At 41.2% G+C, this 26,092-nt stretch overlaps 1 protein-coding gene across 3 annotated transcripts in view; it reads left to right on the forward strand.

Moving 5' to 3' along the window:
- LOC144018846 (tetratricopeptide repeat protein 28-like) overlaps window positions 1-26,092 on the forward strand; it is a 245,474-nt gene that overhangs the window by 166,202 nt on the left and 53,180 nt on the right. For all 3 annotated transcript variants that reach the window (XM_077521444.1, XM_077521446.1, XM_077521447.1), the window contains one exon: window positions 12,050-12,557. In XM_077521444.1, the coding sequence (XP_077377570.1) occupies window positions 12,050-12,557 (508 nt within the window). The remainder of the gene's footprint in view (window positions 1-12,049; window positions 12,558-26,092) is intronic.

Raw genomic sequence — 26,092 nt, forward strand, 5'->3', positions numbered from 1 at the left:
TGCTAGTCAGCTGATATGGGATCAGGAAGTGTTGGCGCTCTAGCTGCTGTGTATGGTGAGTGAAGTTTAAAAATGAATCCGTCTCCATCCTGCCTTTTCATTTTATAAACAGTCTCCCATTAACCACCAACAAATCTTTACGTTAGCTTCTGGTGGACAAAAGCCAGCACCTGGTCCAGACTATAGCTACACTACGTGTATTGCTTGCAAGTTTCTGAGTTTTTTTTCTGGCAAATCTGCCACTTTATAAAGTTGAAAATGTATACATAGCCCTAATACACCGTCACAGTAGAGCTAGGGTGGCCAGATTTTCAAAATTAAAACCCGGGACACCACAATTTTGCTGAAAGTCAAACATACAATAAATTCTCACCAGGAACTATTTAGAACAAGATCTAGTAAATCTAGTTTTCTTATTACTTTAGCTAATGCTAAATCTTTCTTGGATGACAGTTCAATAGCTGTAAATTAACAATGTACTCACCATTATCCAAGCTTTTTCCCTTGGTCCCGGCAGCTGTTGGAATCTGGCTGTGCCGTACACTTTGCCTCGGTTCCACATTATAACATTGGAAATATGCTGCCAGAAAAGTTCAAGTTGCATTGGGTCTGACTGGCGATCGCTTCATTAGGCTAGTGTTTCTCAAACCTGGTCCTCGGGGCATACTATCCAGCCGATTTACCATGTCTCCCTATTACAATTCAGGTGAGGATCATTCTCAGACTTCCCCAGAGCTTGCTGATGAGTTGTCATTGGAATCACCTGCTTGTTGGAATAGGGAGACATGGAAAATAGGCTGGGTAGTGTGGTAAATGTTAAATGGTACGTCATTCATATATAGATTTTCCATCTTTCAAGGCCCGCAAAGCGCTTTACATTCGACTACTCATTCACCTACTGATGACGCCGCATCAGGAGCAACTGGAGGTTCAGTATCTTGCTCAAGGATACTTTGACGTGGTCACAATGGCATGGGATCAAACTCACAACCTCTGGGTTGGGAGACGATCCCTGATGACGAGCCACGCTGCCCCCGAGGACCAGGGTTGAGAAACATGGGCTAGTAGGACTACATTTCCTATGATTCTTAGACACAGGAAGTAGTTGTATTTCCGGTATGACGAAAACACGCCTGCTCGTGAGTTAACACTTAAATGTGTTTAAAATTTGTTTATCGTATGAATTGCTATAATAACTGATTGACATGCACATAGTCCAAATAATTGGCTTGCTAACTGGAAAAAAAATGAGATGCTGTAATAGTGGGACAAAACAACGCGACTGGCGACATCCATCGAGACTCGGGACACAAAGCTCAAAACCAAGACTGTCCAACTAACTGGACAGTTGATCTGTGTTGTTGGTAATAGCAGATACAACCATCAGCAATATTATCTTTGAATTCGAGAGGGTAAAGTGGGGTCAGGGTCTGTAATTTTGCCTCTTATTTGTGTGAGTTTGTGCATTTGTTTAAGAGAGCACTCAGCCACAGCTGTACCTACCCTCGCTTGGCAAATCACAACATTCCCCTGCTTAAAAAACAGAAGGTTTTGATATGGCCGAGTGACTGTCATTTGGCCAATTTAATTGTGGCTCCTGTGGGATCCCTATCCATGTGCAAACACCAGACCGGGAAAGAGAATGAAATCTAAACCTATAAAACCAAGATGAATATTTTATTATCGCTATCCCCACCCCCAACAGCCTTCTTCATACAACACCCATTTTATGCCTCATGTTTTCACATAAGCACACATTGCTGGTACTGTATGCATGCACATGCAGAAATGTTGGGTCACGCTACTTTTGGAGCGTTGGTGTTCTGATCTGTTCTGTGTTCATTACGTCAATGGAGAGATGTTTCTTTTTACTGTCGAGATGCATTTGTCGCATGGAATCCAGATGGGAGGATGGCCTCAGGATGTCTTTAGCATTCTCTCTTCTCGTTCTTCAAACAATCTCTCCCATCTCTTTTATCTGACCCACCACCACCACCAACCACACACACACCTAATACCCTCTCGTGTACCGCCAGCTAGCTGCTCATGCTGCTGGAGCCTAGCTTGTTAAGGGAAACGCTGGTGCATGGTTCTCCTCACCTTCCCTCTGCAGTGCCTTTTAATTAGCCAGCTGGATTTCTGTGCGCATGCGCGTGCGTGTATGTACTTGTGTTACACATGCATAAATCTGAAAAATCAGATTGTGGGGACTCACCACCAATAAATCCTTACATTTTTATTTTTTATTTTTTTTTAGATAAGGTTAGTCGAGTTGTGGTTAGGCTCCAGGGAAATTAATGTCAGTCATTGTAATGTCCTCTATGTTGATGGAAACACTGAATTGTGTTTGCACTTCACTGTGTGGGAATATGTGTGTTTGCATGCAACGCTACAGTCCTTGCAGTCATATAAGAAATATTTGTACTGAATATATATTATGCTTGTAGTTGATAGTTCCTACCTGGTATTTATTGTCAAAAAATACTCGCTGGTAATTGATTACTGTTGCAGTATATGTGTCTACATTGTGTCTACCATTAGCAGACATTTCTTATATTTAAGCACTTCATCCCAATCTCAGTTTATGTATATCCACACACATTATTCTTTTAAGTATTTGAGGGAAAAAAAGTCATTTAATTTTGGTTCATATAAAGAAAATGATGAGAGAGAAAAACATACAATCCATCATCCATGTCTTCACAAAGGTGCGGGCGATATAGCTGAGAAGTGTATCACGATGAAAGTGTTTCACATCAGTCAATTGATGTTCGTTCTAATCAAAATAAGAATGATTCCAAATATCTGGTAGTAAAACTAGTTCTCAAGGAACAACGTTTTTGTGTGTATTGTAATGCGAAATGTTTACATTCATGCTCCTCATTCAAGCGGTGCCGTAAATGCTTATTTGCAGAAGACGCTACCCCAAAGTAGTATCGTTGATACAGTTACATTTCAAAGACAGGAACTCCTTTTCTACGTTCTACTCTATGTATTTCATTAGGTGTGTGACGCCACACACAATGCGGCAGTCAGGTTTTTCTTTGATTTTTATTTCTGAAACATTTTTATTGAACCCGTTCTTTATATCAACTACGTGTCTTATTGTGATAAATATTGATATTGAATCATCACCCAGTCCTAATTCCACATAACCTTGCCAAAACTGCTTGTAAGCAGTCATTACAATGAGTAGCTGCAAACTTTTTTTGGGGGGGATTTTCCAAAATGGCCGTGCACCGGGCCCTGCTGAAATGTTGATACCGTCCCTGTTATAGACTGTAAGTGGTTATAGTTTGCTACTCTAACTGTTCACTCACCTTGTTTTTAATTTATCATCATTCATGGTTATCTGTTCTTAACTGATTAACTGTTTATTGCAGTGGTGTCCAAACTACGGCCCGGAGGCCATTTGCGGCCCGCCGTCCATTTTTTAGTGTCCCGCGACATATGCTAAAAATGGCATGTGACTCAGTTCAAATAAAAACAAAATTTTTTGGAGATGGTCAAAGTAAGATGGGAGGGTGTCGAACAACACAGGTGCTCTTAAAGGTTATTTTAGTTAACTAAAGCTAACGAAAAAACTAAAATTCAAAAAACTATTTCGTTAAAAGGATACTTCACTTATTTAGCTCATTATAGCAATAACAAGTTAATATTTTGTCTATAATTAATTTGATACTTTCATTATTTTTCATGTACAATTAGAATCTTTAAAAACACATTTTGCAACTTGCTGTCGCCTGAAAATGACATCACAAGGGCTCAGGTAAGCAATCACAGCTCAACTGTGTTCTAGGTTTGGTCAGGTGACATTCACAAATGAGCTGTGATTGGTTACCGGAGCCCTTGTGATGTCATTGTCAGTCGACAGCAAGTTGCAAAATGTGTTTTTAAAGGTACTAATTGTACATGAAAAATAATGAAAATATCAAATTTATTATAAGCAAAATATTAATGTTAGACTGCCAAAAATGGCTAAATAAGTAAAGTATCCCTTTAACGTAATAAAGTAAAAACGAAAATGCTTTTTAAACAACGAAAACTAACTGAAACTACATTTTATGTTTACAAAACTAACTAAAACAATAATTATAGTAAAAATGTACTTCGTTTTAGTCTTTGGTGTGATTTTTAATAGATGTATTTTCATATCAACCGGATTAATGATGTTTGAAAGTATGTCACACAGAAGTGACACCATCTAGCAACAGCCAATAGAAAAACACCTTCAGATGACGTCGCTCCCATGGTGTTTTTTTAAATATTGTGCACAAGTAATACACATTAAAATAATAATAATAATAATAATAATAATAATAATAATAATAATAATAATAATAATAATACTGAAACTAACTAAAACTAAGCATTTATTAAATAACTAAAACTAATAATAAAAAACTGAACCACACTGAAAACTAATAAAAACTAACTGAAATAAAAAATTCCAAAACTATAATAACCCTACTGCAATATTACAAATAAATTGGCTTATATACTGTAGCATTTTTCTAAATATGCAAAAGCACAAATAAATTATTTGTACAATTTTTAGGACTAAACACAATTTCTCTTCATAAAATTATGTGGCCCTTGCGTCCTTCTGATTTTCTGTATGTGGCCCTCAAATGAAAAAGTTTGGACACCCCTGCTTTATTGCCATGACAACTGCAGTTTTCCTGTGTGTGCCACTAGTCTATGATTATCACGTTTTAAGAATGTCAGCACTCAGATGATGAACCTAAAGAGATTTTCCCCCCAAAGGCATCGACATATCCTACAAGTAGAATCATCGCAACCTAGCTTGAGTTAGCAGTGAAGTGTTTTGCGGTGTGAGAAATAAAACACACAACAGGGCCTCAGAGCCACAAAACTCATACCATCAATAGCAGCTCTGCTGCATGACATAAGAGGGTAATTATTCTAAGTACGATTCATTACCTCTTGCACATGCTACGAAAGCAACCATTAGTCTAACGCTCCACTGAATATAAACATACTTAGTGGAGGAGTTTATAGAGGAGAATGTGGAATGGATCTTAAGCCACTCTCCTTGTCAGGAATAAGAAATAGTCTAGTTGGAGCCAAGTGTTTGTGACTTCCGGTAACATGGCATCATCCCTCCTCTGCCATCTCACTTTGCTTTAGTCCTGTCTGCTCAAAACACAACCAGTTTACATTCTAATATGGAGGCTCTCAGTGCAACATAGGTTTGCTGATAACGGTATTTGGAGTTTCCAATCAAATCAGAGAAGGGCCGGACTTTGTAAGTACAGTCATGTCGCACCAGTGATGGAAGTAATCCTAACGTTTTACACTAATAAGTACTGTTCATATTTTTAGCAGTAACGTAACAAATAATCTAACACATGCCTATTTCCAAATACAGTAGTAGTTACTCGGATTAGCCACTGTGCATTACAATTGTAGCCAGGATGAGTTGCTGAAGAAAAGTCGAGGTAATTCACTTGCTGACGCATAATTCAATTGCGCAATCACCAGAAAGGCACACTTGCATCTTACTCAGGCAGTAAGACATTTAGTAAAACAATGGAAACAATAAGTCAACAAAAAACTATTAAAGTCGTTTGCTGTGTACAAAAGACTCATTTGTTTGTTTTTTTTCCATCAGGTGATTGTTACTATTTTTGTGGGTCATCTGTTGCTTGAATGGGGAACCGCACGATACACGTTACCACACTTGATTAATATTCATGAGTCTAGCGAGGAGGGTCAAACTCGGCGGGCTAGTCATGCTAGACGAATGTAAACAGTCTACTAGTGATATGCCTACTGCTCTAAATCTACTAATTGTGTCCGAGAATAATATCCCTGGTGCAAATTCACTGGTATAGACGTCGAAGAACATACTAATGTTCAATTGAAGAGATGGTTTCCGTGTAGAGGGCTGAAAAAGACAAAGAAAAGAGCCGACCTGATCCACAGGTAAAGTTTTTTTTTCTCCCCCTCAATCCTACGTAACTGACACTGACATTCTCCAGTTTCAACAAGCTATCCTTCCTTTACCACCATTACCTTTACTGTCATATCTCAACTCAACTCAACTCAACTCAACTTTATTTATAAAGTGCTTTAAGGACAGGCGTTGCTGTAAGTTCAATAACAACTGTGTTTAGTCGGCATGTTGGTTTTCCAGAGATAAACGAGAACAAAACAAGCACTATTTGCATGGTTCATCAATGAGCAAGCTTGTTTCTGACCCACTTCCGGGTTTAAGCTACTGAAGTCACGTGGCCTTGTGGTCTAAAAATAGCATCCGTACAGTTCCCCATTAAATCGAAGTAGGCTGAGTAGGGAACAGACAGATCGGCTGGAGAGTGATACGTTATGATTTTAAGGGCTCTGGGTGGAGGAGTGGAATGGCCACTTGCCATCGGTGCCGGTTGGCTTCCCGCCTGTGAGACCACGTTTGTTTGTGTGCTTGTTTGTGTGAGTGAGTGCAAAGGAAAAAAAAAAGTTATGATATTGAGAGTGAAGCATTTATATCAGTGACAAAGCTAGCACTATTTAATGTAGGCTAGTATCCGGTAGTCTGTGTTAAAGAGAAGTTCATGGATCAAAAAAGCACCACATTATTATCCTTTACATGAGTGACTGGACCCTAAAGTTTTCCATAAGTGGGTCCAAAAGGACTATATATGACATTTTGGTCCACACAATCAGTTTGAAGTTTTGTAATGCTCTTACTTACCATTTGTAACAAGGGCAGTAGGATCAAGTTGAATTATATTTTCAGGTTGATTGCCAAGTCTTCTACCTGGACTATAGTCTGGGTGCTCATCGTCCCATATTTGTAATATTTGCGTCCCTGCTGACTCTTTAAATAGATTCAGTGGGACCATTTCTATTGTACCTAGCAGCCATGATACCTTGGATAAGAAATTATAAAAACAAATTATAAAGAGAGAGTGAGAGTGTGTGAGAGAGCTCTTTTGGAGTCGCTTCAATATTAAGAGGTGGTCCCTGTCGTTGAGCATCCTCTGTGATTGTCAAGGTAGACTCCTCATTATCTTGGCTTCCATCTGAGGAGGGAATGCAGCGTTGCAGTCTCACTTTAGAGGGGCACTCATCAGAGCGACTCGTCTGTGCTCGCGAAAGATTGTGGTCTAGCTTTTGCTGCCTATACGGCTGCACTCTGATGTCAGGCAGATGAGGAATCCTCTGTTTTCTGCTCACAAAAGTAGAAGTTTGAGTTTGAGAGAACAAGCAAGGCTTCAAAAGGTACATGTAATTGAGCAGCCTCAGATAGGCTATCTTGGAACATGAAACAGCAACAGTTTGTGACGGAGGGTAATTGCATCCCTGGGCCTGTGTAATGCCTTGTTGCGTCTTTAAACTTGAGCAAAGTGCTGAGAGTCCTTGTGTCAGCAGGTAATTGGTTGCAGACATCAGCAGCAACTTGAAGTGAAGGAAATAAAGCTTGCTCGCTTTGTATACCATTTGTACATTTTATGTGAGAAAAATAACCAATGAAATATAGAGTTTGTCCTTGTAAGAGACTCCTTATTGTATTGATTTTTTAAAATCAATATTGCACTTTTGTTTTCATTTATTCAAAGCACCAGAATTTCATTATGTAACCCTGAGGCCAGTGAAATATATGACCTGCTCTCTGCAAGTGCATTTCTTTACATTTAATCTTGGTTCTGTACCACATCTACTGAGGGTTCAAAAGCTGGGAAAGAATTATACTAAACCTGACAGTTGTCACACAAAAAATGGCTAACGTAATTTAAGTCTGTATACTGCCAAGTAGTACCGGTACTTTACAAAATTCTCATTATACTGATGGCATAAATACACAATAATGTACTTGTAACAGAAGGTAAATAGTTAAAATGAAAGAGTTAAAACCTAACATTATCTGTTATTGACCTTCATCTATATTACTGGTTCCAAGCTTGACAGTGACCTTCCTTGTCATCTTCTCCGGTGGCCCGTGTCCAAAATTTTTCCTGGCCGGTATGGAGTGGGTGGGACCTGTGCAAGGAACTGCTTTATTAGCTGGTCGTGTGAGATTAATTGAACATCTGTTCAGGCAGAGAAAGCTGACCCCCGTCGCAGCTGTTTACCCTCTGTATAAACATCTCATGAGCTCTGGTTATGTGCCTTGGAGATATTCATGTTAACGAATGGATCCTTTTTTTTTATGTGAAAGAAATCTAATGGCGTTGAAAAACTTCACTTCTGTTCAATTGCAGGATGTTAAGCGCATGTCAAACCAACAGTTTATTATGCTTAACTGCAAAAATATGTTAGCCTGACGACAGTAATTTCTAGAAAAGTCATAAAAACAAATCATAATATGGACTGAATATTCCACTTGATTGCAGTTAAAGTCACACTGATCAAAACTCAATAAAATATCAAAACTACTATAACATGTTAATGATAACCAATTAATTTTACATGAATTAGAGAGGCAAACAAAGCTCTCCTTTATCCCAACGATAGTCTGGATCCTTACGAAACAGCTACCATCCACATAAAGTGCTTGCGTCTCTACTGGCTGTCCTCATTCTGGTCACAGGTGAGTTGGAGCCAGTAAATAATAGCCAAAGTAAATGCCCAGTAAGTCAAATAAATACCGGACGCTCCTGTTGTGCACACTTTGGCCCATGAGGGGCAGTGTGGTGCCACACATGCATGGATGTTACATTAAGATAAGAAGGGTACAAGAAAAATGAAGTTGCAACTGAGCGATTGAACCTGTTTTTCACACATTAGAAAGAGTATGTGCCTTTAAGTATCGTTACATTAGCTGTCTGTAGGTGTTCATACAGTTTGTGTGTAAATATTCATTACTGAAAGGAATATCACTTCCAGAAGTGGATGCTATTTTAATTAGCATTTCAATGGGATTTTACGTTTGACTTTAGCATTAGTACTTGTGATGTTTTTTAAAATGAAGCATGTCTTGTATTCAAATATGCAGTGTATGTAACTCTTTTTGACTACGTTTACACTGCAGGGCAAGGTTTTTTCTCCAATCATTTTTATGTACTTTTCAACTTACAAAAACAAGTGCAACTTCTTATGTGCTTGTGAGTTGTCAAATGTGCATTTCTGTATCGGTAGACACGTGAATTTATTTTGGCAACAAACGTCACACTGTTTCAAGACATTAACACACACAGGCCATCAGATATTTAAGGGTCTAAAGGCCGGTTCCTCCTCTGTCCACTAGGAGGCAGTGTTGCTTTCTCCATTGAACGTGAATGTGCTTGTTTAAAATTAGAAATTGAAAAATGGAAAACGAGCCTTTATTTGACCTTCCATTATGTGTTTAACTTAAGTCGGGGAACCAAAACACGACATTCGTTTGTTTCCTTCGAGCTTCTTCTGGTAAGTTTTCTTCTTCTACGCCGTTAAAGCAGCAGCCAAAAAGGTAACAATAAAGAAGAGTGTCGTCCGGGTGCAAACACATCAGATGTGCATCCAATTTATATCCACATATGATAGAAGCCTGGGTTGGATTAAAAAAAATAATAATAATCAGATTCTGAATTGTGTTGTTCGCATTGCTTGAAACAAATCAGACACACGGGTAAAAAAAAACATATTTGACTCTATGACCTATAAAAAGAAAAGCAAAAATACAAATAAAAAGGTGGATGTTTACGTACTTATCTGCATGCAAATTCCTGTATTTGTGAGGACAGGTTTGGCCTTTTTTTGTTGCCATTTTCTAGCTTTTCGCAGTGCAATTTGTTCTTATTGCAGTGCTCTTTGCTCTTTTGACTGTTGGATGGTGCTCGTGGAAGTGGCATGAAATGTAGGGGGGGACACACAGAAATATTTTATCTCTGTTTATAGCCTCAGTATTCCTGCCAGCAGCAAGACAGTCAGCCATTTGCCTCCCCGCTGCACAGGTCTACCGTGAAGCTGAAACACCTCGACTCACCCGCCTGATTAGCACTTTCTTTGTTCCGTTTCTGGTGGCACACCGTGAAGTATGATTGCAGTTGGCAAACAGGCGCCTTTGAAACAAACCTACTGCTGTGCTGATATGCATCACACTTTACCCCCTTCCTTGCTTTGCAACCTCACAATCAAATGAGGTTTTCCTGGTCAGTTGGTGTCTGAGCAGTAAGCTTTTCTCAGTGGATTTATGAAGGCTTTTTTTTATGGATTTACTGTATATTTGCAGGTGTAGTGGGAAATTTTCACTACAATTACTCATTGTTAAGTTACTTAAAAATAGAAAACAATATGTTGAATTCAATAGTAGAAAATCAAAACAGTTACATAACTTGTGGGGTGCCCCAGGGATCAATTCTGGGGCCAGTACGTTGTCTCCTTTATGTGGATGATATTACAACTATTTTTGTTTAAATGCATTTTGTTTGCAGTTAACAACACTTTATTTTATGCCGGGAAATATATATAATGTATTACAAGTAATAGAGAAAGAGTTTAAGAATATTATGTAGTGGTTCAACGCCAACAGACAGTGTAAATATGAGTGGATTTATGATTTTCATTTGTAGAAATAAAGAAGTTGAAGCAACACTGACTGTGCAAGGTAAAGAAATAGAAAGGATTAATGAAATAAAGTTTCTATAGGTATTATTATTGATGAACATTTAACATGGAAAACGCATATGGAATATGTCAAATCTAAGGTATCTCAAACTGTAGCCATGTTACACAAGGTTAAAAAATAATTGAACAAGAATGCTTTGTTATTGTTATATAATTCATTGATTGTTCCATACCTGCCCTATTGCATTGAAATATGGGGGTGTGCCTGCAAAACCTACACCGAACTAGGGGTGTTAAAAAAAAAAAAAATCGATTCGGCGATATATCGCGATACTACATCGCGCGATTCTCGAATCGATTCAATAATCGGCAGAATCGAATTTTTTTTTTTTTTGTTTTTTTTTTTTTTGTTTTTTTTTTTTTGGATTCACAACTTGAGCATGGAAGAATGTTATATGAACGGAACATTAAGCCTTAATATTTTATTTTAATGCTGTTCAAACATGAAACAGATTACAACCTCTATAAGACTGAAATTTCAGATAAATAAATAATACATTTTCATATAAATCTTACACTCTACAAACTTACTGATTAGTATTTTCTAAATTTGAATGAAAAAAATCGCAACAATCGACTCATAAATTCGTATCGGGATTAATCGGTATCGAATCGAATCGTGACCTGTGAATCGTGATACGAATCGAATCGTCAGGTACTCGGCAATTCACACCCCTACACCGAACCCATCTTTCTTTTACAGAAACATTCTATTCATGTCATTTTCGGATGTGGATGCAGAGATCACACTCATCCAACATCTAAACAACTAAAAACTTTCAAATTTAATGAAGTGATGGAGTTTAGCCGCCTTAAAATTACTGGGAAAAAAAAATATGCATAACACAAGGTCATGATGTTGAATCAATTTGTTTAATTGATACCTTGAAAGCGGTGGGTGAGTGGTTAGCACGTCCGCCTCCCAGTTCTGAGGACTCCGGTTCGAGTCCAGGCTTCGGCCATTCCTGGGTGGAGTTTGCATGTTCTCCCCGTGCCCGCGTGGGTCTTCTCCGGGTACTCCGGTCTCCTCCCACATTCCAAAGACATGCATGGCAGGTTGATTGGGCACTCAGGATTGTCCCTAGGTGTGCTTGTGTGCGTGGATGGTTGTTCGTCTCTGTGTGCCCTGCGATTGGCTGGCAACCAATCCAGGGTGTCCCCTTGCCTACTGCCCAGAGCCAGCTGAGATAGGCACCAGCACCACCCGCGACCCTTGTGAGGAATAAGCGGTCAAGAAAATGGATGGATGGATACATTGAAAGCATCTTGACCGCTTACCGTCACTTATTTTGTTTTGATCATTTCTTTTTTGTGCGTGTTGATTAGAGGCAGTTTCATTTCTTTCTGTCCCCTTTCATTTTGTTTTTAAAGAATGAAATAAAAAATTTTAATTGAAAAAAAATGAAATTAATTAAATATGGATGTAGTTTAACATGTTTTTATATATAAAACCTTACTCTCTTTCTGTCTTTGTCTTTAGGCTGCTTCCATGGCCCTGAGCAGCTTGGGCCATGTCTACACAGCCATAGGGGACTACCCAAATGCACTGGCCAGCCACAAGCAGTGTGTCCTGCTGGCTAAGCAGTCTAAGGATCAGCTCTCTGAGGCACGAGAGCTGGGAAACATGGGTGCCGTCTACATCGCCATGGGAGACTTTGACAACGCCGTCCAATGCCACGAGCAGCACTTGGGCATCGCCAAGGCTCTTGAAAACAAGCGGGAGGAAGCTCGGGCCTACAGTAACCTGGGCAGCGCCTACCACTACCACCGAAACTTTGACAAGGCCATGTCTTACCACACTCACGTACTGGAGCTCGCCCAGGAGCTGGAAGAGAAATCCATCGAGATGAGAGCGTACGCGGGCCTGGGGCATGCCGCTCGCTGCATGCAAGACTTGGAGAGGGCAAAGCAATATCATGAACAGCAGCTGTCCATAGCTGAAGGTTTGAAAGACAGAGCCGCAGAGGGAAGGGCCTCCTCCAATCTGGGTATGTATGCCAAACACTTGACTTGCAAAATAGCTATAGTGGTGCCTTCACCTTTTTAATTTAGCCCATTCTGTGGCCAGACTTGGAATTCAGAACACTTGTATTGCAAATCATCTTTGCCCCCTGGAATGAATGGAAATACTGTATCTTTAATCCATTCCTGTCTAAAATATATATATATATATATATATATATATATATATATATATATATATATATATATATATATATATATATATATATATATATATATGTGTGTGTATATATATATATATATATATATATATGTGTGTGTATATATATATATATGTGTGTGTATATATATATTAGAGATAGACCGATATGCTTTTTTCAGGGCCGATACCGATTCCGATTATCGGTAGTCAAGGAGGCAGATAACCGATATTTGAAGCCGATATTCATTTGCAGTAAAAGTTAAAATGTTGGCACCAAATTTTGGAATAATGCAAACCCTAACCCTTCTTTACAATGGATTCTCACACTGCACTTTTCATTTTACATCCTTCTATCTGCAATAAGACGTTGGTGACGGGGGGAGTTAAATGTGGGGGCCAATGTGACATTACCTTTTATAGCATTTGGGATACTTGTAGTTTTATTCTATAAATGTTATATTTTTATATTTTGAAGTAATAGGAGGAACCCTGTCATTCAAAATGTGCATCAGCTGTGGCATTACTTATTACTACAGCAAAAAAAAAAAAAAAAAAAAAAAAATCCATGAGAAAAACTATTCATCCCTGAACACCATACAGTTCTTGTAGACCTTATTATGATTATTGTTATTGTTACCATATAGACAGTTTTGATAAGCTGAGGATCTTAAATCGAGAACAGCAATATCATGCTACTCCTCTCTACAAGAGAACTGTCAAAAGACACTTCATCATGTAGTTTACTGCCACTTAGGATGCCCCAATCAACGCAGAAAAAGGTAGAGTAAAATAACTTGGTTATAATAATAGTAAGAATAACTTGGTTAAACAGACATTGTTGCGGTGGACCGCTGCCACTTTCTGCTGTTTAATGTGTTTTACACTTATAGACACGTGTGTGTATATGGGCACACTATTCTCTCACTACTGTACTGTACTGTATCACTTAATGGCACAGATTTACTTGTCTAAATAATAACTAGGCTGCAACATTGCTAATTCACATTAACAAGCACTATCTTAGCTGTCCACAATGAATAGTTACTAACACACGAGAAAGTTATACAACACACCAAACATGAGCTCATTATTCAAAGTATGATGCACGTAACAAAATTACATCACTGAACATTAATTGCAGCCGTGTGTTTGAGACACTTAATTTGTTACGGAGCGGACTTTAACGAGGTACACAACGAGCTGTCAATCAAATCGACGTCGAAGCTTAAGGCACACAATGGCAAACCAGTGCGACAAATAAACACAATATAAAGTAACTAAACGCTATTTAGTGTCACTGTGGCATCTGACTGCATAATAACCGCTATGCAACAAGTAGTGGACGTGACCCAGAATGCAATGTGTGCGTCACGAGAGGTAAATATAATGACATTACTCTACTCTTAACATGGAACTAGACAATATAATAATGACAACTGTTAATATTTGGAACCTTTCTAACAAACATTATTTACTTAATTAAGTGAACATGTGTGTGATTCCCTCCCCGAGTAGCGAATTAGCTACTGGGTGTTAGCCTACATGCTAAGCTGAACACACCACTGTTAGCTAGCGGGGATTTAATGCAAGGCAATGCAGCTCCATTCATAAAGTGCATTTAATACACAACATAATTCAATGTGTTTCGCTTATCATGGTGAAAAGTTCGGCGGAGTCTCTTCTCTTTTAACTTACCTTCGAAGCATGTGTCTCGCGTTGTGTCCGTGGGTGCGTGTGTGACCGGCTACTGTGATACACGGCATACACTACTGATTGGTTCTGGCTCTTGCACGGCTAACCAATCAAATGCTGCTATGGGCGTTACGTTGCTGGAGTTGGACTCCATAACAGACAGAGACGCTCTCGGGGCTGCATTCGAAGCGAAAAGACGGAGTTTTAAATGGATCGCTCATATCGGCCGTCAGATTAATAAAACAGACCGATACCGATATGTACCAATATGTCAAATATCGGCCCCGATTATCGGCCCGGCCGATTATCGGTCTATCTCTAAATATATATATATATATATATATATATATATATATATATATATATATATATATATATTTTTTTTTTGTAATATTTTTAAGATACAGTATTTGAGTTTATTAAAACATAGAGTGAATTTATGCTGATTTTGGTGGGTTAAAAATTCATGAAAACTCAAGGAATTTTGCATCAGGCCAGACAAAAACAAAACAAACCAAAAAAAACAAAACATGAAAATGTTTATTATGCCATTTTGTGCTCGTTCCCCAACGTGCACGTACCCCAAAATACCCCGGGCTACGAGGACCCTTCAGAGATGCTAGCAGCTCTAGTTCTCTTTGTTTTATGTTTAAACTTCAACTACTGAAGGCAATAAAAAAGCATGAAGAAGCAGGGCCTATTTATTTTTTATTTTTTTTCCACTAGCTGCTGCTTGTTGAAACATTTCCTGCCACCATTTAGCACGCATAACTCCTAGTTTATATCACAACTCAAAAACAACCATAAATAAATAAATAAATAAATCATCAAATCTCAAAAAACACCACAATATCTAACAAAGGAAGACATTTCTTTCTCTATGTGTATATTCTACACTCAACAACAGTTTGCCTAATAATTATGTAAGTGTATTGCTGGTAAGCAACAAGAACACATTATTGGGCTTCTCCATTTGGATGAGCAGTTTTTGAGACAAGTTATTTTATTCTTTTCTATCAGGTATCTACTGGCCTCGGACCTTTTGTGAAGGTTAGAATACAGTTGCAAGGCAAATTTCATGGATAACTGGTTTGATAACTGCTCAGTGAAGATACTCTAATACAAAGAACAACTCAATGTTATTCTAGAACACGGCATCTTTGGCATTTATCAGTTGCTCAACCACTTACAAGTCATCTCAGTAAATCAGAATATCATAGATTTTTTTTGTAGACAAATTCAAAAAGTGAAGCTTATACATTAGATTGCATCCATTCACTATATAAACAGTCAATTATTTCAATATTTTATAGCTCCTTTAAAATTCATAATTGAAACTTACATCAATCAAAGCATCTAAAAAAGAATTGAATACTGCATGAGAATGAATGCAGAAAATGTTGGCCTTCTAAATTGCTTCTCATGTTGCAACATTGTTATTTTGTGCACAGTGGAAGTAAGAGGGCAGTTTGCCTTTGCAATTAATTTGAGTTGCAATTAAACCCTGCTACACACTTAGCGACACCATGCGATGCGGTCGAAAGCGAATGAAGTGGGCCATCACAGAAAACAATTGTCACGTCGACTGATGAGCTGCAATGGGAAAACTGCGACCTTATATCAGGTTTTGAGGCTCCAGATGTAATATACTTCATTGTATTCTATTTTGTCTGTTTTGTCTTACTTGCTGCATGGTGGCCTTCATATGAGTTAGTGATTTGTGCACATAATCAGCAGACATTAAAAATGTAGAAAAATGCTTACAATTTTGTTTAACATTCTTATGTAGGTGGCTGTAACATGTGTAAATTATAACAACATATAATAATACCAGATCTACACAGGTAGCAGATAATGGAAATAATAAACTTTAATATTTATATAAATACATGAAGACAGTATGGAACAGAATTGAGGTTAGCTTATTGGTGTGACCCTCAACAACCATTTCAGTGTCTCACATGGTCCCTTTGGAAAATTAATTGCCCACCCCTGCCATAGATTCTCAATGCGGATCAACTCTGTTGAGTTTTCTGGCCAATCAAGCGCAGTAATATCATGGTTATTGAATCAGCTTTTGGTGGTTCAGGCAGTGTGTGCAGCTGCCAACTCCTGCTGATGCATGAAACCAACATCTCCCATAAACTAGCCGAAGGGAACATAAAGTGCTCTGAAATGTACAGTTAAACAGCTGCATTGACACAGTCACACTGCGGCTCATATGGCGCCCAAACTCACCGACTATGGAAAATTTCCACTTGAATTCAAACAACTTGGATTGTGTGCCTCTCAGCTCCTTCAGAATCTGGGCCCTCGACTTCCAAATCACAATAACGTACTGTAGCAGCCTTCATTGAACACAATATCGTGCGCAATCTTCAACTTTTCATAGAGAACATACACAGTTGTAATTTAATGTACTTCCATTATCTTGTCTTTGAAGTTGCTTTATATAACCATGCAAAAATATTGAGCACTTATCTGGATAATTATAATTCCTAAGCAAGTGTTTGATGTACTGAATATTGTTTTAGCCAAATGTGCAAAATACTAATGGTGAATCCCATGCCATGTCTTTTTTTTAAAGCAATGTTTGAACAGAATTAAACCTACACTTGCAAAACCTGAAGCAATATTTGTTTCACTGAAGCACTTAAGTTGCATCAGTGCAGCTGGAAAAAGTCCATAAACAACAACAGTCCGCTAGACTTACTCTTAATAGAGATCTTCCTTTGCAGAAAGTGCAAACAAAACCGTTTATGTGCTTGGGGACTTAATGCGATACATTTTAAACAAACAGTGAGGTAATTGGAGCTTGTATAACAACACCTGTGACTTGAAGTCAGAAGTTTTAATAATTTTCTTCATTTTGTAAATTAATATGGACTCGAAATGACACATTTTGTCTAGTAATGGGCATTCACTGATGAGACAGTTTATTAAGAACATCCACATAATGTAATTTATATAATTCATGATCAGTATAAAAAGTTTTGCCTTCAAAAGCTTTACAATACTCATTATATAATACACTGTCAGATATTTGTTGTAGTTTTAGTGGTGTATAACAGCCGTGCTTGCAATTTTTTTGTTAAGGTAATAGTTATTTAATATTAGATGGCTCTGAGGTTGGTTCAGTGTAGTTTTGTTTGTACCGCTGCAAAATTAAATTGTAATCACTGGTAATGGTAAATAAATTTTTCAAATGGGCAACAATCTTCTACCCTAAATTATACCTAGTGTCATCACATTCATATGAATCATTGTAGATTTTTAGCGTGCAGAATATGGGTGCCATGAAAATGTTTATCAATGTACTTCGGATCTCAACATTGGCAGTCTTATGAGACTTAAATGTATGAAAATCTTCAAAAGGGTGAACAACTATATTACCAACTTTCCCACTAAGTAAAGCAAATATATTCTGATTATGTCTTTATTCACTCGCCTGACAACAAAATACAAAAATTTTTTAGCTATCATTGTCATGGCCAATTTTCAGACAGTATTGTATTAATTCAGGGATATTATGAAGGTGTAATGAATTTTGCAACCAGCAAATTATATAATAAATAAAATAATCCATCAAAGCCAGTTGGGTTTGCTCAGAGAAGTGACGATCCCCCACTTCGCCTTCAAATGCTTATCAATTACCATATATTTTCATTTCTTTACACTATGTAAATCCTTTGTGTAAACAAGAAAAAAACGATGCTAATGTCACTGAATCAAAATTATCTTTGATGTTAATACAGCCAACGCTGGTAGAAGTCATTTACATAGAGTGCCTCTGTTCATATTATTTAACTCATTCACACATTTTTTTTATTGTAGCTGTCAGAAAATGATCATTTGAACTCATACACGTATGTACACACTGATGAATTACTGGCAACATCTTGATAGTTTAGTCATCAAATTTTGATGCTGTTCAACCTTTAATTTGACCAAATTCCAAAGTAGAATTTCCCCTTGAGACCAATATTTGCAAAAAATCTGCTCCATGGTCAGTTTCTCATCATGATGAACTTGTATTAACTGTATAGGAAATACTAAATTCAAGCAAGTTAACCAGCGTAATAATAATCAGAATCAGTTTGTTAAAAACAATAAAATTCTTTATTCGTTTTAATGACAAATGAGTAGTGTTAATGCTTGCAGAATAATTTGACCATGAATGGAACATTAAGACACAAAAAGCAAACACACACAAACGCACTACCTTTTGTTTGCCAGTGACATACAGCATGTAGAAAGTTCCAAAAATGATTTGCCATAGCTTCATGTTCGTACTGAAAATTCAGCCTGTAAAGTGTCCACCTCTGTTAGCTGATTGTGTGGTCCTCATCCGTCGAAACAAAACAAAAACAGCGACCCATTGTCCTCTCTTCGTAGTGGAGAAAGTATCGGCCACTCAGTTTACATTGGTTGGCGTTAGCTTAGCATTAGCTTCTTGATCGGAGCAAAAGTTCAACCTCACCAGCTGCTGAAAGTCTACAAATGGCTGCCACCAGTTTAACACTCCATTTTCGTGAGGTAATGAAGGTTATAGTTCCAAGCGGAGATCGTGGAGAAAGAATAGCTCATGGACAGGGAATAGCTTGAATAGCACCCGTTATTCAGTAGCCCTCGCTTCCATTTGACTACAACATAACTCACTCAATCTGCCTCATCATTCACCTCATCCCCGCAAGTATCCTTCCGCCAGTACAACACAATCGCAATAGTTCCCCAAATACGAAAAACATGTCCACACAAATACATTAATCAATGTAAAAATAAATCATTTTACAATAGTAATTGGTGGTGGGTTTACGAAAAGTGGTCTCTCTGAGGCACCGTAGTGTTTCAAAATGGTTGACTTCTATCTTCAGAAGATGGCAGTGCTGGAGACAAGAATGCACCGCCTTGAAATGTTTGTGGAGGTGAATGGAAAATCGTGGAATGACACCACACTGCCAATGTCTCCAAACGGTGGTCATGAGTGTCACGACGTGAAGAGGTAGGACCCAGACGCAGGATAAGGTAAGCCACCAAGGCAGCAGGTTTATTTCCAGCCAACCAGTGTCTCCTCTCAAGCTGAGAGGAGAAAGGGGGAATCAAAAAGGTGGAGAACAAAAGGCGCTCCACTAGGGAGGAAAAAACAGGCACAAGGCAAAAGGGGTAACAAAAGGCGCTCCACTGGAGGAAAAGGCACAAAAACAAGACAAAGCACAAAAGCAAGGCAAAACAACAAGGCAACAGGAACAAGGAACAAGGACTCCAGGACTGTGGGGACGCTTCCATGCACTGAGATATGTGTGTGACACTTCGGCAACGGAGGGGAGAATGCAGGTGGCTTTTATTGTCTTGGTTGATTGGTGGCAGGTGGACATGATCATGGGCGGGGACCGGTAATTAGTGAACTGCAGGAAGGGCAAGTGACCTGGGGTGCGAAGGGAATCAGAAATTCAAAATAAAACAGGAAACATGACTATGACAATAAAGGCCTGTCACGCAGGTGGCGGCGTGACAGTACCCCCCCCTCAATGGCCGGCTCCTGACGGCCATCCGACCCAAAGAGTCCAAAAACAAGGGCGGGCGGAAGGGGGCACGGAGGTGGGAACACGGCCCACCCATCCGTACAGACAAAAAGCAGTTCAGGAGGGCGTCATCGACGCCCGACAAGAGAGTCCCAGCGGGGCCAGTCAGGAGGGCGTCCTCGACGCCCGACAAGGAGCAGAGGTGGCGGCGGGGTGTTCGCCGCCAGATGAGGAGCAGGAGGCGGCCGCTGGCCGGGCGCCGCCGGAACTGGTGCAGGTGATGGCGGCCGCTGGCCGGGCGCTGCCGGAACTGGTGCAAGAGGAGGCGGCCGCTGGCTGGGCGCCGCCGATCGAGGAACCGGAGGTGGCGGCCGCAATCCATGCGCCGCCTGACGAGGAACAGGAGGTGGCGACCGCAATCCATGCGCCGCCTGACGAGGAACAGGAGGTGGCGACCGCAATCCATGCGCCGCCTGACGAGGAACAGTAAGTAGCGGCCCAGGCAAAGCGGCCAGGGACTGCGGCGGCAGCGGCCCAGGCGAAGCGGCCAGGGACTGCGGCGGCAGCGGCCCAGGCGAAGCGGCCAGGGACTGCGGCGGCAGCGGCCCAGGCGAAGCGGCCAGGGCCTGCGGCGGCAGCGGCACAGGCGAAGCGGCCAGGGGCTGCGGCGGCAGCGGCACAGGCGAAGCGGCCAGGGGCTGCGGCGGCAGCGGCACAGGCGAAGCGGCCAGGGGCTGCGGCGGCAGCGGCACAGGCGAAGCGGCCAGGGGCTGCGGCGGCAGCGGCCCAGGCGAAGCGGCCAGGGGCTGCGGCGGCAGCGGCACAGGCGAAGCGGCCAGGGGCTGCGGCGGCAGCGGCACAGGCGAAGCGGCCAGGGGCTGCGGCGGCAGCGGCACAGGCGAAGCGGCCAGGGGCTGCGGCGGCAGCGGCACAGGCGAAGCGGCCAGGGGCTGCGGCGGCAGCGGCACAGGCGAAGCGGCCAGGGGCTGCGGCGGCAGCGGCACAGGCGAAGCGGCCAGGGGCTGCGGCGGCAGCGGCACAGGCGAAGCGGCCAGGGGCTGCGGCGGCAGCGGCACAGGCGAAGCGGCCAGGGGCTGCGGCGGCAGCGGCACAGGCGAAGCGGCCAGGGGCTGCGGCGGCAGCGGCACAGGCGAAGCGGCCAGGGGCTGCGGCGGCAGTAGACAAGGTTCCGGAGCGAGAGGCTGTAGCAAACGAGGTTCAGGGGCGAGGGGCTGCAGCAGACGAGGTTCAGGGGCGAGAGGCTGCAGCAGACAAGGTTCAGGAGCGAGAAGCTGCAACAGACGAGGTTCAGGGGCGAGAGGCTCCAGCAGACGAGGTTCAGGAGCGAGAGGCTCCAGCAGACGAGGTTCAGGAGCGAGAGGCTCCAGCAGACGAGGTTCAGGGGCGAGAGGCTGCAGCAGACGAGGTTCGGGGTTCTGAGGCCAGTCCGACCCTTCACCCCAGTCGCCACTGTCCAAAGCCATCAACTCTTTTATCTCTGCAATGACTCGGGCGATGTCTTCAAGCCTCTGCCAGGTCTCCAAGTTGGACACTCCCGCTGGGTCCATGCTGGCCGAAGTGTACTGTCACGACGTGAAGAGGTAGGACCCAGACGCAGGATAAGGTAAGCCACCAAGGCAGCAGGTTTATTTCCAGCCAACCAGTGTCTCCTCTCAAGCTGAGAGGAGAAAGGGGGAATCAAAAAGGTGGAGAACAAAAGGCGCTCCACTAGGGAGGAAAAAACAGGCACAAGGCAAAAGGGGTAACAAAAGGCGCTCCACTGGAGGAAAAGGCACAAAAACAAGACAAAGCACAAAAGCAAGGCAAAACAACAAGGCAACAGGAACAAGGAACAAGGACTCCAGGACTGTGGGGACGCTTCCATGCACTGAGATATGTGTGTGACACTTCGGCAACGGAGGGGAGAATGCAGGTGGCTTTTATTGTCTTGGTTGATTGGTGGCAGGTGGACATGATCATGGGCGGGGACCGGTAATTAGTGAACTGCAGGAAGGGCAAGTGACCTGGGGTGCGAAGGGAATCAGAAATTCAAAATAAAACAGGAAACATGACTATGACAATAAAGGCCTGTCACGCAGGTGGCGGCGTGACAATGAGCATGCTAACAAACAGCTAGCTCCATCCACCGACCCTCTGTGGAATGTGCTGGGAGCAAAGCCAAAACTGAGGAGTCGTCGCCCAACAGCTGGACCTGACCGCCAACTAATGCCTGAGGAAACACGTCGGCCTATGCAAAAGGCTACCTCAACCCCAAGAAATCAGTCTTGGACGTTGGTACCAGCAAGAAAAAGGAAGCCGTCTCTTGGCCGACGAAGACAAAATACTGATATCGAACTGAGAAACAGGTTTGCCGTGCTGTCGCCGAGCCAGCAAGCCTCGGGGGATCACAGCACCAGTCAAAGGTATGAAACCGGACCTCCTCAGCAAATCCGTTCAGCTACTGAAACACAAACACTGATAATAGGCGACAAAGCCTTGTTTGGTGTTAAACGTCTGTGCAGCAGAAAAAACACAAAAGTTCTGTGTTTTGCTAATGACATGGTGCTGGACATTTCTGAAAAAGTCGACAAGATTGCTACTGACTACCCGACTGTGAGATCGATTGTGATTCACACAGGAGCATTCGATGTGTTGAAAAAACAGTCGGAGATACTGAAGCAAGACTTTATTACCCTTCTACACAAGATAATATGCCTAAACGCAGAGGTTTTTCTGAGTGGTCCTCTGCCTACTGTCCGACCAGGTGATGAGCGTTTCAGTCGGATTATGTCACTCTCGAGATGGCTGAAAAGCATCTGTGCTTCTTACTCAGTGAACTTTATTGACAATTTTTCTATGTTTTGTGAACGTCGCCATCTTTTCCAACGCAATGGGATTTATCTCAATAAGCAGGGAGTCAGATTACTGACAGCCAACATCTTCCATAGCGTGCGTCACTGGACGCTATGTTCCCAAAACAAAGGACATGAAACACAACAACCGATAAGAAGAGGATCTGGTGAGGCTGGCTCACTATCTTGCACTCCCTGCCCTTCAGAACAGATTGATTTGTCCTCATCTGCCCACACTCCAAACACCGAACATCCAGCTCCCCTGCTCCCGAACGACACCTGCCAAACACCACCACGACCACCACCACCAGTTTCACTACCAGATGCACCCTTGCGCTGTTCATCGCCCCCAAGCGACACCTGCCAGACAGCGCCACTACCGGATTCACTGCCGGATGCACCCCCGCGCTGTGCACCGCCCCCGAATGACCCGATGACTGACTCGCCAGCGAGTCTCACCGACAGGTTGAGCAATCTGGTCAATCTGTCCATACAGCTAAATAAAAGTCTCTCCAGGCAGCTGCCTGCTGATGACGGTTCGCCCATGCTCCCCCCAAGACGCCACATTCAGCTATCCACTAATCGTCTGACTCCACCAAGCCTCAGCATACAGCTCACCACCCGCCGACCTCCATCTTTGGCTATGGAGAATCTCAACTATAGCTCGGTCTGATATGTTTTGGGTCCAGACTACATATACAATATAAAAAACGTGTGTTCCCAGAATAAGTCAGGACCCAAGGAAGCTTGTAGCATTCCTGTGATTACAAGAAGTAGAAAGTTGGCAAAAGAAATGAGAAGAAATAAGTCAGAAGCTACAAACCTAGTCAGTATAGCTTGTGAACCTCTGACTAAACCAGTGTCTCCGATTGCCACTGTGAGACTAGCGCTACTAAATACAAGATCACTAGTTAACAAATCATTGTTGATTCATGACATTATTATGACATATGATCTTGACTTATTTCTCCTCAGTGAAACATGGCTAACAGAAGGTTCCTGCAACACGGTTCTCAATGAGGCAACACCAACAAATTTTCGTTTCATGAACAAATGTCGTAATGGCAAAAAAGGTGGTGGACTTGCTGCCATTTTTAAATCTCTATTTCAGTGTAAAGAAATTTCATTGGGAAGCTTTAATTCATTTGAATATCTTAGTCTTTTGGTAAAAGGTGAACCAAACATCGTCATTGTCATAATTTATAGACCTCCAAAACAAAAAGGCAGATTCATGGAGGAATTTGAAGAAATGCTGTCAGTAATTTGTACCGACTATGATTATCTGGTCTTAACTGGAGACTTTAACATTCATGTTGACAACAACTTGGATAAAAATACCAAAGAATTTTGTAATATACTTGATACTTTTGGTCTCTCACAACATGTAAAAGGTCCAACACACAATCAAGGTCACATTCTTGATCTCGTCATCTCTAAAGGTGTTGACATTTTATCTGTTGAGGTGAAAGATCTGGCTATTTCAGATCATTCCTGTGTGTTTTTTGAATTACAAACAATCCCAGAAGTTCAAACAACTACTGTCTCGATTAAAAAAAGGTACATAAATGAGAATACAAGCAACATGTTTATGGAATTAATGGCTGCATCACCAACTGTAAATGCAGAGACCGTTGATGAACTTCTGGATGAATTCACCTCAAAAATCTCAAATGTTTTGGATGCTGTTGCTCCTATTAAAACTAAGACCATTTCGTCCCGAACTAAAACACCTTGGAGGTGTACTACCAACATAATGACTTTGAAATCTAAATGCAGAAAAGCAGAGCGAAAGTGGAGAAAAACTAAACTCCAAGTTCATTTTGACCTGTACAGACAATGTCTTTGTCATTTTAACCAAGAGTTAGTAATAGCTAGACAACAACACTTTTCTGAAATTATTAGTAGGAACCTCAACAATACACGCACTCTATTTGGCGTGGTTGACAAACTTATAAATCCCCCAAATCAAACAGCGCCAGAACTCCTCTCAACAGATAAATGCAATGAATTTGCCTGCTACTTTAGTGAAAAAGTACAAGCCATCAGGTCAAACATTGTTATAAACCAGCAAAATAACAAAACGATGCTGCACTTAAAATCACCTAGGAATAATTTAATTACCATGACAGAATTTGACTCAGTGGATCAAAATACTGTAGTAGACTTGGTTCAGCAATTGAAACCTTCCACGAACTGTCTTGACACAATACCATCTGGCTTTTTCAAAACCATTGTGAAATCTGTTCAGATCGATTTACAACAAATAATTAATTGCTCACTTCAATCAGGTGAACTTCCTAAATGTCTGAAAGTAGCCGCCGTCAAAACCATTCTAAAAAAGAGAACACTGGATGTCTCCCTGCTAGCAAATTATAGACCAATCGCAAACCTTCCCTTCGTAACTAAAATAGTTGAAAAAGTGGTTTTTAATCAACTCAGCAATTTTTTTAGCTTAAACGGACTTTTGGATAAATTCCAGTCAGGTTTCCGACCTCATCACAGTACAGAAACAGCTCTGATTAAAGTACTGAACGATATAAGATTGAGCACTGATGCAGGGAAGGTATCAGTGCTCGTCTTGTTGGACCTCAGTGCAGCATTTGACACGATTGATCATAATATTCTGTTAGACAGGCTGGAAACTTGGGTGGGGTTAAATGGAACAGTCCTTAAATGGTTCAGGTCCTATTTGGAGGAAAGGAGTTACTTTGTGACCATTGGAAATTTTGAATCTGATCGAAAGGCCATGATATGTGGGGTCCCTCAAGGGTCAGTCCTTGGACCCCTGTTGTTCAGTCTGTATATGTTACCTTTGGGTCAAATGCTTCAGAACACCGATGTTGACTATCATAGTTATGCAGATGACACACAACTGTATTTATCTATGTCCCCAAATGACAGCAGTTCTATTAACGCATTGTGTCATTCTCTAGAGCAAGTTAACAACTGGATGAACCAAAATTTCCTTCAGCTGAACGAAAACAAAACGGAGCTCATTGTTTTCGGCAATAAAGAAAAGAGGATTGCTGTTAAAAAACAGCTTGAGTCACTGTCTTTAGAAACTAAAGACCAAGTTCGAAATCTTGGGGTACTAATAGACTCAGATCTGACCTTCAGCAATCATATTAAATTCATCACTAAAACAGCCTTTTACCAGATGAAAAACATATCCAGACTGAAGGACTGCATGCTTCAAGCAGACCAAGAGAAGCTTATCCATGCTTTTATCTCCAGCAGACTAGATTACTGTAACGGTCTTCTGACTGGACTCTCTCAAAAGAACATGAGACAAT

This window comes from Festucalex cinctus, chromosome 5, assembly GCF_051991245.1.
Source record: "Festucalex cinctus isolate MCC-2025b chromosome 5, RoL_Fcin_1.0, whole genome shotgun sequence".
Lineage (NCBI taxonomy): Eukaryota > Metazoa > Chordata > Actinopteri > Syngnathiformes > Syngnathidae > Festucalex > Festucalex cinctus.